Raw genomic sequence first — 22,481 nt, forward strand, 5'->3', positions numbered from 1 at the left:
AATTCCCTCCTGCAGAGATCACCCAGGACGCGGCACATGATCTCTTCTAAAGTGGTTTCTGAGATGGGTATCCCCATCGCAGTGCGTATAGACTCTTACCCCTTTAAAAGGAGTTGTAATACCACAGTATTTCATAGACTCGCGTGCAAGGTCAAATCTGAGATGATAATGTGCTTCCATTGTGCGATTTGTCGGAGAGTAGAGTCCACGTCAGGGAGCAAGGACGGCTGAGGCTTACTGTAGCGGCTAACATCCGCGAAGGCCGTGACGAGACGGGATCCACCATTGGTCTTTTTAACAAGGAATGATGGATTTAGGTATTCTACTGTGATATCAATCTCTTCAGGACGCTGGAAGACACCGAGCTCCTCAAGCTGGTCAAACTTATCTTGCAGCTCTACGAGCTTTCCACGTGCGTACTGAGGGAGGCGCCCCTTGCGTTGTGGGGGCTCGATAGGACCCATGTTTACTTTCGCCTTGAATGGGCCAGCTGCGTCGTTGTAACCCGTGATTTTAGGGTCAAATACTGAGTCATACTCCTTTAGCAGTGATCTGAGGCTGACTCGTATGTCTGGGGGCAGAAGGTTGTCAGGATCAATCTTCACGACCGACGAGTGGCTGCCTGGCAAAGGGGGAGGCGAAGCTACACTAGGCTGTGGTACTTCAATGGAGTCGTCGCTGGGTTCGAAGACGGGTGTGGCTTGGCAGAAATGTTCATTGCGCCTGAGCATGCGAGGCTCGTTTGTGAGGTTTGAAATGCGTATCTCTCGAGCGACACTTGAAACGATGCTCGGCTGGGGCCATATATAGGACTGCTGGAGTTTCCGAAAGCTGGGAGAATCGGTGCGTGGCTCTATAGCATACTCTGAATCAGGATGGGCCTCTTCGGGTAGTTGCATTTCGATGAAATCGCCGGGCCAAATAGTTTCCTTGGACGGCGGAGCACGGAGCACAAATGCGCGACGGGCGGAAGCGTTGCAACCAGAGGAGGGGGATGATCCGTAAGTGAAGACCGTGCCATGTCCAAGGATCACTTCACGCTTAGCTGGGCGTACGGCCACGTCATTCGTTTCCACGAATGGAGTGCCGGCGAGGATTTCGACATCCAAATTTTCGACCACCAGACCCTCGAACTTAAATTCCTTGTTGTCACGGGTGAAGGTGATCCGGGTTTCACCGATGACGTGAAGTTTGGAAGAGCCGTCTGCTTGGTGAACTGACTGAGCGCTACTCACTATCTGAGACCCAAGCGTTCTTGCAGTGGCGTGCCTGATCATATTTCCTGTAGCTCCACTGTCTACGGTAACTCGCACAACATGGTGATGGCAGAAGACATCAAAATATGGGGACTGGCGGGTCTGGACTCGGTATACTACGGCGCCTGGGCTGGAATAATCACTTTCGTCTCCATCACAAGCAGTAGGGGTTCCATCAAAGGTGTCGTCTGGTTCTGCCTCTGCTTCTAGGATGCCAACGATCTGGCGAGCCTTGACCATGTAACGTCTGTCACTGTCGGGTAGCTATGTGCACTCGCTGAGGAAATGCCTTATATCTGAGCGGCCGGCTTGCTTACAGAGGGGACAAACCTTGCCTGGCCGAGGCCTTCTGGGGCCTGGCTTGACCGCGCCTTTGCTACTCGGTGGAGTGCGATGCTATTCATTACCGACCGCCGTACGGAGAATCTTTGCATCGTCGGAGGCTCGAAACTCTTCCAGAAGGGAAGTAAGGGCCTGTGATATTTCTCGTTTGATAGAAGCGAGTGTTCGGGACCTCAGTTCAGTACCATATCTTTGCTTGAGAAGCCTAGGCAAACTCGGGTGGATAAGTCTCAACCATGTGAGTACAACAAGGTTTTCCAATGTTGGGGAGAGCTCTTCGTCTTCTTGCAGTGACTCACTGTGATGACTTAGGCCACTGGTTCGAAGGAGTGAGTCCTCAACAAAGGCCATAAGCCGCTGGTATAGATCTTCAGGGCGCTCGCCTGCCTCGAGTTGCATATCAGAAAAATCAATAAAGTGAGCCCCTGTAACTTGGAAGCCAAAGTCCTGTCTGATCGTTTGCCAAATAAACTTTAGATAGGTCGAGTTTTTAACTAAAGTGCTCCTTGAAATAATTGGACAGTAGTTAGCTATTTGGCCAAGCATAAGCTCTAGAAAGCTAACCTTCTGCTGAGCAGTTAGACGTTTTGGAGCTGCGATGTCTTCACCGTCGTCTTCGAATCCTCTTAGTGGCTGGGCTTTCGTCTTTTTCAGCCAGGTAACTCCTTCAGCCAGAAAAGGGGCAAAGTTATTATCCAAGGACAAACAGTATAACAAGTTCTGCTTCCAGTTCTCAAAGCTGTTAATCGTCTCCACCTTTGAAAGGCACCACTGCTTCGGTGCACGCGGAGTTGAAGCCATTCTGTATTGTGTAGGACAGGGATTCGTGCTGAAACAACGACAGGATACGCTGCTGTTACGCTCGGTTTTTCGGGCTGATTTTAGCTTGGACGAGGAATAAAAGAAGGCCTAGGTACGACCACAAGCTACCACCGTTCCAGCGAGAAGGGTATACCGGGAGAAACGACACGAATCACTTGAGTAGAACGGCTTCATTCCCAGGCGGATAGCACAACCGCAACTTAATACAAGATGGCGGACCAGGAATGGTGATGCATCACATGACTGGCATATACCGCTGACCGGTAATGGCGCAGGATGAAATCTCCACACATGATTTACCTTACTGCGCCTCTCAATAACATGAGGACTTCAAAATTCAAAGCTCAACCAACAAATGCGTTTTTTGCCACCGTCAATCAAATGTTCGGCAGCTCCTCCCAGCTTCCGACTACTGCTGAGCGCGAGGTAATCAAATCGCTGAGCACAGTTCAGACAACGAAACAGTGTTCGGCAGTATTCGGAAACTGGGAGGAACCACCGAACATTTGATTCGCGGTGGCGAAAAAGGCATTTGTCGGTTGCGCTTTGAATTTTAAGGTCCGCATGTTATTGAAAGGCGCAGTAACAAGCGGCAATTTGATTGGTTGTTTATAGTAGCTCCAATCTGATTGGTGTGACATACATACATCTCTCACTGATCCATTGATCCATGATAACATACCCCAGACCCACCCCCTGTCAGACTTCTTTTGGTAACGGGGAGGTCGAAAGGAGAATCACGCAAAAATTCTCGAACTCGATTCACGTTCATAACAAAACAAAATACGAGTGCGTGACCATCTGAACTTAGTCTATTGTTCGCTTCGAAAAAGTAGGCACACACAGATCATTTCAAGTTAAAGGTGAAGTTAAATTCTCTGTTCTTTTGGTACATGACGAGTTCGGTATAGCTGCGTCGTCGCTTTTGAATTTCTCTTCCGAAAAAAATTACTATAATTATTGTAAACCTATTTGTCAATTTTGAGATAAGTATTTAGTATTTGTCGAGGAAAAGGTTGTTGTTATTCATCGTGGTAGATGCAATAATAAAGTGTATTATCGTTTGTCACACGATGTAGTCACTTTAGATGTAGATCGCGACGTTTCGACTGCTTACTGCTAGTCTTCTTCAGGCGATAAGGTCGACTGATTGCACGGTATCATTTATGTCACAAAGGTCGGCTGTGATTGGTACATTTCGATCCTCCTATGGCTCCATTGTTCCGACGAGTAGCTGTTCCCTCAGTGGTCCGCTGTTGTACCGTTCTCCTGTTGTTGTGTTTTTCGATCGTGGGCATCCATGCTTCAGGAATTTCAATTCCACTATCCCTGTTGATGTTATTAGGGTGAAGTCTTATGTAAATAGCTTCCTTGACCCTACGTGTGTACCAGTAAGGATCTCGATCAATAAACTTGACCTCATTCCAGATAGGATAGTGGCCGGTCTCGTGGGTGTTTTCAGAAACGGCGGAGGTCTGGGTACGGGCGAGTCGTATATCCCTGTCGTGTTCTTTGATCCTCTCCTGCATAGATCTCCCTGTTTCTCCGATGTCGACTTTGCCGCACTCACAGGGAATCCTGTAGACAAAACCATCTTGTTTAGCCGGGTTGACGGTGTCCTTTGGTCACACTAAGTGTGACCGAAGTGTCGTGTCGGACTTGAAGACGGTGCGAAATGCCTTGTTGTTCTAGGCAGCGGCGGAGAGACTCCGAAACTCCTTGGACATAAGGTAAAACGGCGGTGGATTCAAATTCCGCGACGGGCTCTCAATAGGAGGATCGAAGTGCACCAATCACAATGTTACCGTGCAATCAGTCGACGTTATCGCCTGAAGAAGACTAGCAGTAAGCAGTCGAAACGTCGCGATCTACATCTAAAGTGACTACATCGTGTGACAAACGCTAATACACTTTATTATTGCGTCTACCACGATGAATAACGACAACCTTTTCCTCGACATTGACCAGAAATATGGGCGCACAGCCCTGAGGTTGATTCGTCACATGAGCGTTGCTCACGCAAGCTCGCACGCTAACGATAATACACTTTATTATTTAGTATTTAGTAATAAGTATTTAGTGTAGGCAAATCGACTCAGATCGTGTAGGCGAAACGACTTTGATGTAGGCGAATCAACTTGTAGGCGAAACGACAGCGGTTACCCGATTCACGAGAGAGAGAGGCAGATTCCTTCGGCGCGTTACGTTGTTAGATTGAAGATCACGAATTTTATTCTGGCTATTGAGGCAAGTCATTTGCTTATATCTGTGAAGTCATGATGGTGTGACTCTTCCCGCTTGTAGTTCGGTTTTTAAATGAATATGAGTTTAAAACAATTGCTGGCTAGGCAAACATGTAATTTGTTATTTGTTGTCGCGACCTGACCTTTAAACAAGTCATTCTATTATGACTTGTAAATCTGGGATGAGGCTTGTGATTACTGCTTGTCTTGTTCCGTGTGACTCTTTTGATAGATAGGACCGAATCCGCTTAAACAAGTATGTGAACATATGAAAGTGAATTAATCAACATGACAAGAGCGTGTCATGTTGAGCATGTTGATTAATTCACTTTCACATTTCATTACCGAGCTTAAAATTCACCATCTTTATTAACTTATCTACTTAACTTAAGTATGTGAACATCTTATTCCCAGTGAGGTTTCATATTAGTAATTCAATTGTTCCACTTGTTTGGGACAAATGTTATGGTACTGTACAAATACCTGCGCTCACGTGTTACCTTTCACTGCTTCCCATTCTCCTAGGTTTAGGGGTTGCTTGGAGTGACAGTTGTGAAAAGGAGTATCTAAATACAAACTCCCCCGGCTGTGCTGGGTCATGACTGTCACCCCTAGCTGACCTCATGAATTCCCCGTCGTTAGTTTTTTTTCTGTTCCTCGGTTTTCTACATATTTCTGGTTTTATTCTTTTGTTCGCTGAGTTGGAATTGAAGAACTTCTCAAGGTTTTCCAATAGAGCTGTTTGTTTATATAATACTCTCTAATGTTTCTCAGTTGGGTCAGTTAGGTGGGGAATCCGGTTGGGGTCGGCTCAGGGGTGACAGTCACGAATCTCAGCAAGTTTTTATTCAAAAGACAAGGGTATTTCTCCAATCGCCATCAATCCTGACAACTGATAGTGCCACTCACATAACGAATGTCATCCTCGATACTTAATGTAAGAAATGATAACTACTAGCAGAAGCATATCACCTGATATGCTTCTGCTACTAGTATATCGTACGTGACTCAGTTCGTTAGTTGATATTTTAGGGTACTTATGGCACACAAATCACGGTAAACGTTCGAAAGGGTAAAACTAAGCGGACAGATAGTTATTTTTCTTCATTGTCTCTCAACGTTATTGCCATAACGTTTTAACGCTTCTTAATGACGGTGCCTACTTTTGCTAGTGCGCACACGTTCTGCGTCATGGTTTAAGCGCCACGCGCGCGCTGGGTTGACATTGACGCAATCAACTATGCTACCAAAATGAAAGCAAAATTTTCCAACTGTGACCAAATCAAGTTTAATGAACTTGTACTTAAGCCAGGAACACCAGAATAGCAGCATATTGTTAACCACTAACTGTTAACATCTTCCAGCTGAAAACCTATCTGTTATCTGCCGAAAATTGTACTGAAATCCAACTGTAAACATGTACCTGCAGATGGCGTAGTGCGCGCGCAAAAAAAGTGCGAGATACGCAAATGTCTTACTTATTGAGGAGGTGACAGGAAAAAATGTAATGGGCACCGTAAAAGATCAATAACTTTAAAAAACGCGTGGTTACCCCTACATTGTATGTTACGAAATGGAAGTGGCAAGCCTATTCAACACGTGATTAGTTTCTGGTTGTGAGCAAAAGGTATTTAGACTATATTTTAGCTGAACCAGAGTAAGACTGTTAGAGACGCTAAAAGCGCTGTTGCAACGATTTTGTTATTAAAAACACACCAAAAATGGTCATCATGTTACCAATTGCCATGTAGTTTAAAGATCTTTTTAAATGTGTTTGCTTTTCTGTTTGTAAAGGCGAATTCTAGGGAATCTGTGAAGAAATATCCTTTCCTTCTTTTTTCAGAAAAATGCTGCTGTCAGCATTTTTGCTGAGATTCAAGGCTAATTATTTCGGAAAAAAGCGGGCTACCCCCATTTTTCTTTGTGGATTCCAATAGCCCTTGCAAAGATCTACTTTTTCCGCGTGGTCCTAATCTGGCGCGAAAACCTTTGTATTAGTAAGCACCGTCCTTAAGGTGGCTGAACACAGTTTTTGATACCAGTGTTTCATTCACCTTTTTCTCTAAAACCCTTGATCCCTCGGTCGTCAAAAATGGCAGCAAGTAAGTTAACAACACAAACTTTGGTTTTTTGATGATTAAGCTGACGTATGGGCCGTTGCCATGGCAACATGAATAAATATAAACAGGGCTTTAAAATCGGTTTTGTTTATTTGTAGAAAATCTAGTCATTAGATTTTCTTTATAATTTGTATGCAACAAGCTTTTAACGATTCTCACAAGATAACACCGTTTTGCTAATAATTTAACAGAGAGATCTTTAATTATACCTTGTCGAAGATTCACTTGAATATCTAGAGTTGTTAAAGTTCTATTATTTTCTATACTCCAGTTACTCATTTCCCAAAGTATTTTCGTGCCAAATTTCATTTAATTCCAATGAGTGGTTCTTGAGAACTAGGCGTATTTCCGAGAGTGCAATTTTTCATCGTGCAGTGGCTGTGGAACCACGAGCCGCAGGCGAGTTGTTCCGCAGTAAACTTTGACAATGTTATGACGCAATTTCTCATCAATAAGAGGACAGACGCATAAAAAATTGACGTCAATATTTTTTTTACAATAACGAGACCCAAAAATGGTCAAATGCCGGGAATAAATGAGGGGAAAAGACGCCGTAAACTTGCCGCAAACAAAATAAGTGAATTTTATTTAAAATGACGCGAGCATTGTCAATAGCTTTTTTCGCTTTTTGATTGGCTACTTAAAAAAGTCCATAAAATCTCATTGGTTAAAGAGTTGACAGTTTGACAGCTGAAAATTGAACTTGAAGGCTTGCGTAAATTAAAATTTTATCCGTCTGCACTCTTACTAATGACAAAAATGAGCCAATCAGCGCGCGAAAAATTAGACAGTTATTGTAAAAAACGATGATCGCTCTATTGACGGCATTTTTTTTTTTTGCAATCCTTGTGCGAGCGCTAGTAGTGTAGGAGATTGCGGTATGAGACCATCAGTTTCAAGCCCCTCAGTGGCACTTTTTGACCCAAAAAAATGGATTTTCACACCCCTCAGTGGCGCCTATGAAAATCCAAAAAATGGTCATGAAATTAAAATCAGCATATTTTACTATCATAAAATTAAAATCATGAACTACTTTACTGTCATAAAATTAAAATCATGAGCCATTTTACTACCATTAAATTGAAATTAGAACCGTTTTTTACCCTAGTGTCTCTGAGAGGCTTGAAAAATCATGAGGTATTTTACTATCATAAAATTAAAATCATACGCCATTTTACTATTATGACTTCAAAATCATGGACTATTTTACCATTGTAAAATTGAAATCATAACGTATTTCTTCATCATAAAATTAAAATCATGAACTATTTTACCTTCATGAAATTAAAAACATAAGCCATTTTACTATCATAAAATTAAAACTTGAACCGTTTTTTATCCTATTGACTCTAAGAGGCCTGAAAATATTTTTTCCAATAATACCTAAAGAGAAACCGATGTATATTATTATGAAGGGTGAAAAATTATATAAGAAAATAATATTATCATATAGTATGGATAGAAATAATCTCAATAAATTATCAAAACAGCAGCTAATTGAGTTGCTATTGAAAAAAGAAAATAAGCCAATTCCGAAACCAAGAAAAAGTGTAAAACAATTGGTTAAGGAGTATGAAAATAAAACAATACAGCCGCCGCCTCGATATAGAGATCTTCCTATTGCGGCTCCAAGGAATAAAATAACTCCACCACCACCTCAATTTGGGCCAGTCCCAACACCAAGAACAAAAAAAATAAAACTCAACAAAGCTCTCAAGGGTGCTGTTAAGTCATACGAAGTTGACATTAAAAAAAAAGATCCATTGATACAGCTAAACAGCACTAGTAAATGGATCGAAACTTATCTCAAACGTTTATTAAATGAAGTGAAAGGACTGAAACTGGTTGAGACAATAAAAATAATAAAGCTTTAAAGTCAATCGTTAAAGCGCAGTTAATGGAGCTTGACGCTATTTACGTACAGTCACTAGCTTACTATTGTTAAACGTAACGCAATAGAACTGTTACGCGTTAGAACATTATAGAAGTCTTTCTATATCATGCGTTTTGTATGGCTAGTCTTTTAAATAGCCCCATTCTTGTTTCGTTCAAGGTCGCATGGGCTCTGTACTTTTCATGGTACACGATTTTATATTGGTTTAAACCCAGACATCAGTCTACCTATAAAAGAGCCTTAGCTTGGACTTTAGCATCATTCGCTCGTTATATCACCACTGTAACTTTTAGTTAGCCCTCGAAATTGTAACTCCCACCCTTCCCTTCCTTTGGAGGTTTATTGTTGTTGTTCATTAAAATAAATAATAAACTGGGGTTCACCTCTCGTAACACGCTGTCGGTTAAGTCTTGCAGCGACTTCCCCGAGCTTCGTTTTCGCTAATATAGTGGCGCTATTGAACGCTCTTTTATGCCTCTTCTTTTCCTATCCAGCACGTGCCGGCGGAGTCGGCTCGTAGTGCTGGGGAGATAAGTAAGGCTTGAGAACTGTCTACACTCTAGCACGATGCTGACCGGAGGTCAGCTCGTAGTGCCGTTCAGAGTTACGCTTCTAGGACGCGCAAGCTTTTGGCCTCGCCGGGGAGATAAGTTTGGCATTTGGTCACGCAATGGAAGTTCATCTGTCACGTCGATTGCGGAGCGGTGTTCCCCCCTTTACGCCATAGAACGCGTGTTTATTGCTTGTGTTTGTCGGGGTATTTAAAGTATTACTCCCTAGGAACTGCAACATTAACTTTCAAAAAACCAAAAGGTAAAGATACAATATACAAAACAGCTTATTTCAGCAGTAAAACTTCAACAATTACAAATGATATTGAAATTGAAGAATTATTGAAATCAGCAACAGAACAGATTGTCAGAAAGATTGCACAATGGTTATCAGAAGGATCAGGATGGATAATAGAATCAGTTGACAAACATTATTTGAATATAGTCAAATACAAGCCGATGAAAGGTTCATCATATATACAACTTCCAAAAGAATTAAGACATTCAGCCAAAGGTTTAGTAAATATGAAAAACGAAGATAATTAATGTTTCAGGTGGTGTCATATCAGATATTTGAACCCACAAGACAAATATCCACAGCGAATCGAAAAAGTTGATAAAACATTTATCAAACAATTAGATTATTCAGGAATTGAATTTCCAGTGGATGTTAAACAGTACAATAAAATAGAAAAGCAAAATAGCATTAAAATAAACGTATTTGGATATGAAGCAAAACAACCATTCCCTATTTATGTTTCAAAAGAAAAGTTTGATAGTGTGATGAACCTATTACTAATAACAGAAGATGAAAACCTGACAAACATTACGTTCTAATCAAAGATTTCAATAAATTCATGTATAATCAAACAAAACATGAGCATAGAAAACATTTCTGTATGTATTGCCTAGATTGGTTCAGTTAAGAAAGTATTCTCAAAAAACGCAAGACTGAATGTATGGTTATCAATGGTGAACAAGCTTTCAAAATGCCCGGGAAAGTGAAAAAATCATGTTTCAAAACCACCACAAACAGTTACCTGTGCCATTTGTGATATACGCTGATTTTGAGGCTATAGGAGAAAAAGTACAAGGTTGTAAACCAAGCGACCAACAATCGTACACAGAATCATACCAAAATCACAGACTTACGGATACAAAGTCGTTTGTTGTTACGGTGACAAATCCACTAAACCAGTGCAGGCATACAGAGGTGAAAATGCTGTGTATAAATTCATGGAGAAGATGTTATATGAAGTAACTTATTGCAGACAGATCAGAAAAAAATAACTTCAACGAGCCGTTGAAAATGACAGATGAGGATGAAGAAAACTTCAAGAAAGCTAAGAAGTGTCACATTCGTGGTAAAAAATACATTGATAAAGACATCAGAATGAGAGACCATTGCCACATTGCCACATAACTGGAAAATACAGAGGCTCAGCTCATTAAGATTGTAGTCTTAATTTCCAACTAACTGATAAGATTCCAGTAATATTCCCCAATCTGAGAGGTTACGACAGCCATTTTATTGTGCAGCAGATTGGTCAAATAGCTAAAAATCACACAAATACAAAAATAAGAAAGGAGAAGAGCAATAGATGAACATAAATGCAATACCTAATAATATGGAAAAGTATATGGCTTTCACGCTTTGTAATAGTCTAACGTTTATTGACAGTTTCCAATTTATGAGCTCAAGTCTTGATAAACTAGTCAGCAACCTTCCAGAAGAATCACTGAAATATACATCAGAAAGATTCAGAGGTAAAAAAATGAAATTTGATGTCGCAAAAAGGCGTGTATCCATATGACCATATGGATAGTTTCGAAAAATTTGATAAAACAGAACTGCCGACAAAAGAAGAATTTTATAGCATTTTGAATGATGGACATATCACAGATGAATACTATGAACACGCTAAAAATATTTGGAAGAAATTTAAACTACAAAATATGGGTGAATATCACGATCTGTATTTGATATCTGACATCCTACTGTTAACAGATCTGTTTTAAGAATTTCAGAAAGACTTCTTTGCAATACTATAAATGAGATCCATGTCACTACTTCACAAGCCCTAGATTCTCTTGGGATGCTATGCTGAAAATGACTGACATTAAACTAGAACTTATGCATGACATTGATATGTTTCAAATCATTCAGAAAGGTGTACGTAGTGGTACTTCATATATCGCAAATAGATGTGGAAAAGCTAACAACAAATATATGAAAGATCACGACAAAAATGCTCCTTCGAAACACATCATGTATCTCGACGCAAACAATCTGTACGGTTGGGCGATGAGTCAGTATCTACCAACTGGTGATTTCAGATGGAAGAAAATCGAAAAACCTGATATATCAAAGAATGAAGAAGACAGTAAAAAATGACTAATTTTGGAAGTTGATCTGGAATACCCAAAATAGCTACACGATCTTCACAACGATTATGCTCTTGGGCCTGAGCAAGTAAATGTAACTGAAAATACGCTGTCAGAGTACTGTCAAAAAATCAAGAACAAATACAATATGTCAATCGGACAAGTAAAAAAACTGAATCCAACCTTGTGCAACAAAAATAAATATGTTCTCCACTATCGAAATTCGTATCTCGATTTAGTTTGAAAACTGAAAAAAGTACACTGAGTATTAGAATTTAATCAATCTCCTTAGTTGAAAGAATACATTGACCTCAATACACAAAAAAAGAACTCAAGCGAAAAATTTATTTGAAAAAGATTTCTTGAAATTGATGAATAATTCAGTATTTGGAAAAACAATGGAAAATACTCGTAAAAGAGTAGATGTCTGACTTGTAAAAAGGTAAAGGTAAAGTCTGCATGCGAGCCAAGTGGCCCATCAGGCCGGAGCTTATCCCGGTTTCTGTAGCATGAAGCGAATAGGAGTATTTCTACTTCCCCCTGGATGGGATGCTAGTCCATCGCAGGGTTACCCCCAGCATTAAGTTCGCCGGTACCCATTTATACACCTGGGTGTATTCTTGATCTCAGCAAGACGTTAATGTATGATTTTCATTACAATTACATCAAGCAAAAATACGGTGAAAAAGCTAAATTATTACTCACAGACAGACAGCTTAACATATGAAATAGAAACAGAAGACGTGTACAACGACTTTTGGGCTGACAAAGACAAATTCGACTACAGCGATTACAAAAAGAATAGTCCGTTTTTTGATAAGACAAACAAGAAGGTCATTGGTAAGTTCAAAGACGAAGCGGCTGGCGAGATCATCACAGAATTCATCGGCTTGCGATCGAAGAAGTATTCATATATCAAAGACAACAACCAAAATAGTAAGACTGCAAAAGGAATCAAGAAGATTGTTATAAAAAAGGATATTCAACATAAAGACTACAAAAACACACTGTTCAATAACAAGCAAATGTATCACAAAATGAAGACCATCAGAAGCGAAGGACATCAGTTGGGAAGTTATGAGCTCAATAAAGTGTCATTGTCATGTTTCGATGACAAAAGATTCATCCCTGATAATGGAATAACAAGTTATGCATATGGACATTATAAAATATAAAGGAGTTTTGTAAGGTCGATCAGTATGGCGATTATCAGATATTTTATCGAACACAGCCGTTTTATCATAAAAATTATCAGTTGGTAAATTTATGGGTACAATTTTGATACGGTATACCACTTGATAACAATAGAAATTAGATGACTCATTTCCGAGGGGAAGTCCCGCGGATATTTATTCGTACGAGTACGAAAATAATAAACGCATTACTCATTCCTGGGAAAGTCCCTTCTGAGAATGTAGTGCACTCGATGGTAGCCTTTTGGTTTCAAAAAATCATCATCAACGATTTCATTTTTTCGTTTCAGAAAATCGTTTGTGATGTCGACGTTTCTTTAATGTTTCTTTGGTCTCAAATGATTGTGTTTTCCAGTCATTTTATAATTATGACCATTACTACAAAAATTACAATACCAATCAGTATTTGCTTTTTTTCTTCTGACGATTGTCCTACTTTTTTGTTTTCCACTCTATGCAATATATATTTATATATTTGATTCAGTCACGCTGAGTGGCTTGAAAATACATTTTTCAATAATGACTTAAACACGTGACTTTTTAATATTGTAATGACAACGATTAAAGTTGAAAATAAAAATTATAAGGCTCATCCAATTTATGATTTATATGCAGCATCAGAAGATGGTAATATCATTCATGTCAAAAGACAAATACCAATGACTGGAAGGGTGAATCATTATGGGTATGTCAAATACTTTTCTGCACTAACCTAATCTATAGAACGACATACAGCAAAACAGCAATTCATGGAAAATATTGGATTATGGCCTGAGTGACGCCATAACGCCACTTTATTAAAGCAGATACTAACAACGTCTACAAAAAGAGAAATTGAAAATGTAAACTAGAGAAAGCCGTGCCAGGGGGGCCAGAAAAAACCTACCCTAAAAAACCCTGTGGGAAAAACGGATAGGAAATGTGGGGCGGGCCAGGCACGACTTTAGTCCCCCGCCGAGACTACTGATTAAATAATTTATCGTTAACAAATGAAATCCGAAACTAAAGAGCAACAGATCGAGCAACTTTTAAGCGATCATTAACAGTGTGCTTAATGTATCTGTTCTTTGAAATGGTACATTTCCAGCCGGCGTGCATGTCCAGCAGATCAGCAGAAATACTCCTACACGCAGGATTTGAAGCGGCGCCAGACTTGATACTATGAGTGCCGTAACTAGCAATGTCATCTACAAATGGTTTAACGTATTTCCTAAATTCCTCTCTAAGCGTCGTGTATGAAACGCCTTTAGTAGCATGAAAATACTCCTTAGATTTAACAATTCGTCTAACGAGGGGGGAAGATCACTCACAAGATGAAGGAAGAAGCTTGAGTAACCTCTCGGTAATAGAAACCGGGCAAGTAGCCTTATGAGACCTTGCTAAGAGGGATGTATGCCCCTCCCTATACTGATCATTCTTGCGTTTCGGAATGAAAACTGACTTGTATTCACTGCAAATAGAGACATCTTTAACAGACAAATTACGAATTTCGTCCATACGGTAAAACCCAGCGAAGCCAACTAAGAGAATGAAAAGAAAACGAATAACAGCGAGAGAACTACTAGAAATATAATGATCAGCGATCCTACAAACTGTGTCGACGGATAAAGGTTCTTTGGGCTGAACGGGACGTGCAAGTTTCCTTCTAGCGCCCTCTAAGGATGACTTGACAAGGGTGTGACTAGTAGGACATTCTACTATCCCGGCCAGACTATGACTCCACTTAATGCCGTAAAGAACTGATTCTATAGAAGATATCCCCGTATTATTGTTAACTGAAATTACAGTAAGCTCGCTAATAAAGAGCGCGACATGCAGAGGCTTTGCTGGAATAACTTGAACGCCAATCTTAGAAGCTGCCCATTGACACCACTTCAGCCAGCCAGATCTGTATTTCTGCACGGTGGAAGGAGCTCTGGACTCCAACTGCAAATGGAGAAGGTTTGGAACAAGCCTACGCAAAGATGGATCGACCAGAGAATTTGCATCACGCCAAATCCTCGATTGAAGAACGTCTACATGAAATAAAATAAAATAAAATAAGAGTAAGCAAAAAACAAAGGTAGAATAACATAAAAAAGGAGATACACAATACAAACAGAAAATGAGATGCCATAAAAACCATCAAAACGGCCCAAGAGATACTGCCAAATCAGGCAAAACACAATAAAATAGCAAACGCAGCATAAAAACAATTTAGCCCAACACACGTACAGTCAAAACGACGATGCCAGATCAGGCAAAAGGTGCAAAACAAACGGAGGTCAAACTACTGACCAAAATGACACTGCCAAATCAGGCAAAACGTCCGCAACGAGGCTAAACTAAAAGATTACCAATGACAAGCTGAGGAGTAGAGCTGAAAGAAAAGAGACGTGCATGGTAAACAAGGATGACGAAAGCTCACCTAAAATCTACCCGTAAGGCTAACATTCTGAATCTCGGGCAACCACTGAAGACCGAGGGACGCGCCTTGTAAATTTGCCTCTGGCCGGGACCTTCCAACAAGAGGTCTTCTATACAAGGAAGCTCAAACACTCCCTTAACAAAAGACTTGAACTGGGAAGAGCTGTCATGCAAAAAGGGCCAAAAATAGGCCGAAGGCCACTGCGGGACGATCAAAGTGTCGTAACCAGAGCACGACGAGAGAACTCTAACATAAGGCACGATGGCACTCACGGAGGACAGACCCAATTGTCCTCGTCTCGCCAATCCTGGGCCAAGGCGTCAACGCCGCTGTAGCCGGAGGAGGCAAATTTAGAATTGAACCTTGGAACCTGGGCGTTATAATGCGACGCAAACCGATCGATTGTGTGAGGACCCCATTTGGCGTCAATCACTCGAAATACAGAAGGATTGACGGACCAGTCATCTTTGTCAACAAATCTGTTGAGAAGATCTGCCCTTTCATTAAGCGACCTTGGGATCCATTGCGCTTCCAGAACGATGCTGTTAACAAGAAAGAGATTAAAAATGTCCATAGCCAGAGCCTGGAGATTAGTTTTCGAGCTTCCGATAGCAACAATTCTGGCGGCGCCCTGATTATCAGTACAGATTTAAACTCTCTTGTGTTTCAATTGAGCAACGTAGGAAAGCAACACGAAATAAATAGCTTTCAGTTCGCGGAACGTGGAACTTTGGCCGATATCCTCGGGTTCCCACATGCCGCTGACAACGGTGCCGTCTACAGAAGCTGAAAAACCTCCCAAAGCTACATCACTTGCATCAGAAAACACAACGGTATGGGTCGCTAATGGTGGCCTTATAGAATAACCGTTGAAGCAATCGATGTTGCAGTACCAAAATTTGAGCTCGATTAGAAGACTGGGAGAAAAATGAATGGTGTTGTCTCATGCTGACCTGGTTTCAATGGCGAAGTACATCTGCCTGGTCAAAAGACGAGAAATCGGACCGACTGCCAAAGCAACTGAAATGATAGTACCAGCGATTCTCGCTAACTGACAGAATGAAGAGTACCCCGCCTGAATCGCAGAATCCAACAAGCCCTTAAGTTTGGAGACTTTCTTCTCTGGAATTCGGAATGACAATGAAATAGAATCGATCACGAAACCGAGCCACTCGCCAATTTGCATTGGGGTCCGGCGCGACTTTTCCTCATTACAAAGAAGACCAGACGAAGAAAGCTCTTTGCGCTGAATTAAGCTTGCTGCCGAGGCGGAACACTTATCTGGTTGACTACCGAGACCGTCCTCTAGATAAATGAAACTGGTGTGCCCCATAGAACGCCAGCGTCTAACTAACGGGCGCATCAACTTGGTGAAACAAAAGCAGGCACTACTGAGGCCGAAAGGAAGAACTGCAAAGGTAAAATATCTAACAACGCCGGAAAAAGGCCAAGCAAAACCGAGATACTTTTGGTGATCAAGACAAATATCAACATGATGGTAGCCGGACTTAAGGTCCCATTTGCAAAACCAGTGCCCTTCATCCAGAACTTGGGATAGCGAGAGCAAGTCTTCATATTTGAATCTGGGTTTAACTAAACAATTGTTAACGTGCCTAAGATCAATAACAAGACGCAACTTCTCTCCTTCCGCGACTGTTAAAGGATTCACACAGAACGGAGGAACGACATGCTCAACAATACAACTATTACTAAGAAGCTCGGTAATTGCTTCGGCCACAAATTCTGGATGCTGAAGCGCAGATGTGTTGTTCTTTAGAAAGCACTGCGAGGGATACTGGGCAAATGGTAACCTGTAACCACGCCTAATCATGTCAAGGACAAAATCTGAAGCATCTAATGTTTCAACCCAGAAGTTAAGCGAGGACTTCAAGCGATCTTTGACGCCATTCCTACCGCCTTTAACACTAAATTCGTCGCTAAAGGAAGACAATAAATGTAAAAAATCGCACTCAACTTGCTGGGCATCAGCATCATCAGTGGCCAACGAACCGCCATCTAGTCAATCACGACGAGCGTTACTCTTTGAAGTGTTGGCAGGTTTCGTGCATGTCAAGCTCAAATGACCGAAATCTCCACACTGAAAAAAGGGGAGACACACAACAGCATGAAAATAAAATCCATAACATAAAAATAAAAGGACAGTGGAGTAGCGTGTGGCGTTAGCAGACCCGAAGGAAGATCACTAACTGACAACAGCTATATATACGACACGCAATTAACGCGTATTGCGTAACTGAAAGACCTAATTGTATAACACAATAAGAATACCAAATACAGAACGTGCAGAAAACAAATATCTGGTAAACTACGTACCGCAGATATTTTGATATTCTCTTGTACTTGCCTATTCTGACTTTATCTCCTACTTTGAACTTTGGTTTTGATGATGATGTTTCCCTATCAGTATAGAGATTGAAATATACTATTCCTTCGTTCTTCTTTTTACCAGCTTCTGTGGGTGTCATTTTTAGTGCAGAGTGCACTATTGGGATGGTTATGGGGGTTGCCTGCCGCTAAGGAACTAAGGCGCTATGGCGCTATGGCGGTATGGCACTATGGCACTATGGCCATATGGCGCTAAGGTGTAAACTTTAATGTTTGTTTAATTAATTAATTTCAATTAATTCATGATTAGTCTAGGGGCAAGGAAGTAGTGGGAGTAGGGTGGGAAAGGTACATGTGTACTCTACGTAAAACACATTCCATCGCCGTCGCTTAACTTGGAACATCGCAAAGCTATATATTTGTTTCAGGTAACCCCTTGCTCTCCTTGTGGTACCATTCTCCTTAGAACAAAACTAATTTGCCCTAAACGCATGCGTAGATTAGTTAGGGTTCGTGGCTTCTATATTAGGTGAAGGATACATTGCATACGGAATCACGCACAAATGTTGAGTGGTTTTCCTTATGGTAGAGCTCAACATGTAAGACGCATGCGTTCTAGCATTGTTAGTGTTATACACTATCTTTACACGCAGTATTTTATATATCGTGTCATGTGACCAAGGACGGCAGTTATTTTTCAGGTAGCGCCAATTGTCCCTTTTTATTGCAAAAGTGAAACGTTACTGTGGCTGCGTAGCTTTTAGAATTACAAACAGGTCGGTTCAACAAATATCATCTGCTGTTTTCAATCTACAATAGTGTGCTTGTCAGAGTTCAAATATATTGCTTCTCCTTAGCGACTTGTTTATTTCTTGCCTTAATTGTGTCTGTAAGAGAGACCAAAAAGTTCTCAAGTTAGTGGCTTTAATACTCCGCAAATTGTAAATTTGTAACAAAAGAAACCAGGAAAATGCTCAAATATTGCTGCAGACGCCGTGGCACCTAATGAAAGTTCAAATTAATTTAATCAGTCTTTGAGGAGACTCATTCATATCGGCCAAGTAGCGCTGTTTATCTTCAATACTTTTCGTTGAAAAGCTTCTCAGCCATCAATATCGTTGTGTGTTAATTTTGAATTGTTTTATTGTTAACAACAAAGGTGGCAACAGAAAGAGAAAGTGGTATTTCGTGACTATCTGATAATTAAATTAGTTCTTGTTCATCGGTAAAAATTTGCATTTTTAGTAAAACATCGTCTCTGTTCCGTTTCTTCATCACTACATCAGATATTTAACTTTCTTGCATTTATCTCCAAAAAACAAGGACATCTTCCGTATGTTTTGGAGAAAACAGGGGTTTCATATTACATGGCTTTGCGAGGAAAACACAAGTATCAAGTTACAAAGTTGGCGTGAAGAGCTAAATTATCACGTTTGCTGCTTCAGCGTATTGTTGAATTTAAAATGAACGAAAATCAACTTAAAGCACCAGTAGTAATTAATTTGTGCGTAATGTTTGGACCTTGAATGAAAATACAACCTTGAAACATACACACTGCAAAGGGGAAAAGCCGTAGCAGACTACCAAGGTAGACACAAACCGGAAGTGAACCGAGCAGGGGTGAGTACTTATGGGACTACTGTATCAGAGCTATCAATTGCGCTCTGCACTATCTGAGATTGTCTCACTAGTTATTGAACCATGTTTGGTAATGTTGTACTGTTTTAATACTTCGGGTAGTATGTCTAAATACTGTGTATTACCTTGAACAGTAAACTGCTTCCACATTTTGGTTTTTATTGTTCTGTTCCATTTTTCACAAACAGATGATTTTTCTTCATTCTCAGTGGAACACATCTGTACACCATTTTTTCTAATAAAGTCCTTTAGGTATTTGTTATAGAATTCTTTACCCTTATCAACCCATAACTATTGTGGTCTTCTACCTTCCTCGAAGATGGTTTTGAACGCTTCAGTTACAGTTTCACCTTTTTTATCCTTCAACTGGACAATCCAACCATATTTACTGAATGTGTCCAAAACCATGGGTAGATATCTATAGCCTTTATTCCATTTACCAAAGTGTTGCATTTCAACTAAATCAGCTCACCATATCTCGTCAATATGATTTACAATTACACGTCGTCGAGTGAAGTTACGTTTTATTGGTTTATGTAATTCATCCGCTAATTTTTCTTGCCAACTGGACGGCCTTTTCCATTTCCCAGACCAAGTTTTTGTTTATTGTTGATTAAAAATCGTGCTGTTTCACCTCACTTTGGCTTTTCACCGTAAGGGATTTCATCCAATGACTGAACCATTTGTCGGTCACAATCACCTTTGTTTTTTCCTATATCATGACAAATGTCATGATAAGCGGCAATTTCATCAACTTCGTTGTATGGTTGTACATACCATTCAACTACCTCACCAGTGTTTTTGTCATATGCTGTTTGTCCAGTGGATTGTATGGGCCGATATATTTGTACTTTCCAGGTGTCCAACCACCCTTTGGTCTGAGAATTTTACCAGTCATTTTATGAATATCAAAAGCACCACTGTTGTGATTGGCATTTCTCTATGATCACGTGATGTATTCGCTCTTTACTCAATAAATTAGTGTATGTTTGGATTCACTCGTGGCTGGTCATCACATTTGGCGACGAGACATTTAATTCTAGATTCGTACAGGAATGGCGACCTACCGAAAAATAGGCGAATTCAAAGAATCAGAAGAATCATGGACCCAGTATGTGGAGCGAATGAGGTGGAAGATGTGGCGAAACGCCGAGCAATTCTACTCAGTGTTTGCGGGAGTAAAACGCACGCACTTGCGAGGGATTTACTTCAAGCAGCGAAGCCAGCGGAGACAACTTTTAAGAAGATTGTCGACACACTTGAGAAGCACTTTTCACCGAAGCCAAGTGAGATAGTGGAGCGTTATAAATTTCATAGCCGAAATCGAAACGAAGACGAAGGAGTTGCGGCATACGTGGCGGAATTGCGTAAGTTGACCGAACATTGTAATTTTGGCGAGACGTTAACAGAAATGCTACGAGATCGTTTGGTCTGTGGTATAAATAATAAGAGAATCCAGCGGCGATTACTAGCGGAACGAGAGTTGACACTCAAGAAGGCCGAGGAGATTGCTTTGGGAGAGGAGTTGGCAGCGAAGTACGTGGTTGATATTCAGTCCGACGTGACCCTCGGCAGCGTTAATCAGGTCGACGCTCGAGACAAGAACGGAATTGAAGATTGTCGTCCAGATTCAGAGTGTTACCATTGTGGGGAGAAACATGAAGCTTCAGCCTGTCGATTCAGAGATGCTCAGTGTTTTAAATGCGGACGACGAGGGCACTTAGCCAAAGTGTGTCGTGGCGAGAAAAGGCAAAAGAAAAAGACGGGCAAAGGAACCGATTCCGGAACGCGGGAAGGTAAACATACCGGTTCACGAGACAGCAAGCCAGGGAAGAAGAAGCAGCCTACATTTAGTGGACGAAGGTTCCGGGGAAGAAGGTGTTTATGCAGCGACAATGTACCACATTCGCGGACAACGCAAACCCAAGGCATTCGAAGAGACTGTGGAACTTTGTGGTGAACCACACAACTTGGAGATAGACACTGGTGCGACCAGAACCGTGTTGAATGCAGAAACGTAAAACAAGCTACGTGACAAATTGGAATTGAAGAGTTCCAAGGCCGTATTAAGCACATACACAGGAAAGAATATACCAGTGTCGGGTGAAGTACTGATTCCTGTCAAGCACCAGAATCAAAATCATAATTTACCAGCCATGGTGGTGAAGAATCCTGGACCCAATTTACTTGGAAGGGACTGGCTTCAAGTGATTAAGCTTAACTGGAACAGTATTTTCAACATCCAGGAGGGCATCCCTCAGCTGCAGAAGATCCTAGATGCACACAAGGACGTTTTTGGCGAAGGACTGGCTACACTGAAGGGCACAGAAGCCAAAATCTATGTTGACCCAAGTATTCCACCCAACTTCATGAATGCTCGTCCTGTACCGCGTACACTTAAAGCGAAAGTCGAAAAAAACTGGATCAATTGCAGAGCGAAGGCATAGTATCTCTGGTGATGTTCACAGGGTGGGAAGCACTTATAGTTCCAGTGGTGAAACAAGACGGATCAGTGCGTATTTGTGGCGACTATAAGTGTACTGTTAACCAAGTCCCAAAGTTGGATACTTATCCAATCCCCAAGACTGAGGACTTGCTTGCCACAATAGGTGGAGGAAATAAATTAACCAAGCTGGATATGTTACAGGCATACCAACAGTTATTATTGGATGAGGAATCGAAGAAATTCACTACAATCAATACTCACAAGGGACTCTATCAATATAAATAGACTGCCCTTTGGGGTTTCGTCAGCACCTGGAATTTTCCAACGTACAATGGGGAATTTATTGCAAGGCATCCCCCATGTTGTCGTGCGAGTTGATGACATCTTAGTCAACGGCAAGGATGACCCAGATCATCTAGCCAACCTAGAAGCAGTGCTTAGTCGGCTTTTCACAGCAGGATTAAAGCTACGTTTGGCAAAATGTCTGTTCATGCAACCTGAAGTCTCGTACTGTGGGTACGTAATCAGTGGCGATGGCATTCAACCTGTGGTGGCGAAAGTTGATGCAATGAAGAATGCACCGGAGCCAAAGGATGTCGTCAGTTTCAAGCTTTCCTGGGCATGCTCAACTATTACCATGGATTCTTACCTGATGTAGCAACCATCCTGGAGCCTTTACACCAGCTCTTGAGGAAAGGATCAACATGGCAGTGGCGAAAGAAACAACAGGAGGCCTTTGCAAAATCTAAGGGACTGTTGCAGTCAGCTGAGCTACTACTACATTTTGACCCAGTCAAGGAACTTATCCTTGCCACTGATGCTTCCGATTATGGTGTGG

General features: G+C 41.1%; 1 protein-coding gene and 2 pseudogenes across 1 annotated transcript; 2 read left to right on the forward strand and 1 right to left on the reverse strand.

Moving 5' to 3' along the window:
* The first annotated feature begins 11,338 nt into the window (after positions 1 to 11,338).
* On the forward strand, positions 11,339 to 12,788 carry LOC149103139 (uncharacterized; annotated as a pseudogene).
* A 2,043-nt stretch (positions 12,789 to 14,831) lies between these two features.
* Positions 14,832 to 16,546, reverse strand: LOC149103140 (uncharacterized; annotated as a pseudogene).
* Positions 16,547 to 20,299: 3,753 nt separating this feature from the next.
* LOC149103141 (uncharacterized) lies at positions 20,300 to 21,157 on the forward strand. The gene has a single exon (XM_089274159.1). The coding sequence runs from the start codon at positions 20,300 to 20,302 to the stop codon at positions 21,155 to 21,157; it is 858 nt and encodes a 285-aa protein (XP_089130285.1).
* The last annotated feature ends 1,324 nt before the right edge of the window (positions 21,158 to 22,481 follow it).

Source organism: Orbicella faveolata, unplaced genomic scaffold (genome assembly GCF_042242905.1).
Source record: "Orbicella faveolata isolate gen_17 unplaced genomic scaffold, um_ofav_v1 contig_35, whole genome shotgun sequence".
Classification (NCBI taxonomy): Eukaryota; Metazoa; Cnidaria; class Anthozoa; order Scleractinia; family Merulinidae; genus Orbicella; species Orbicella faveolata.

Bases quoted from the DNA above. Each gene is read 5' to 3' on its own strand.
- LOC149103141 (XM_089274159.1), top strand. From the start codon at position 20,300: ATGGACCCAGTATGTGGAGCGAATGAGGTGGAAGATGTGGCGAAACGC.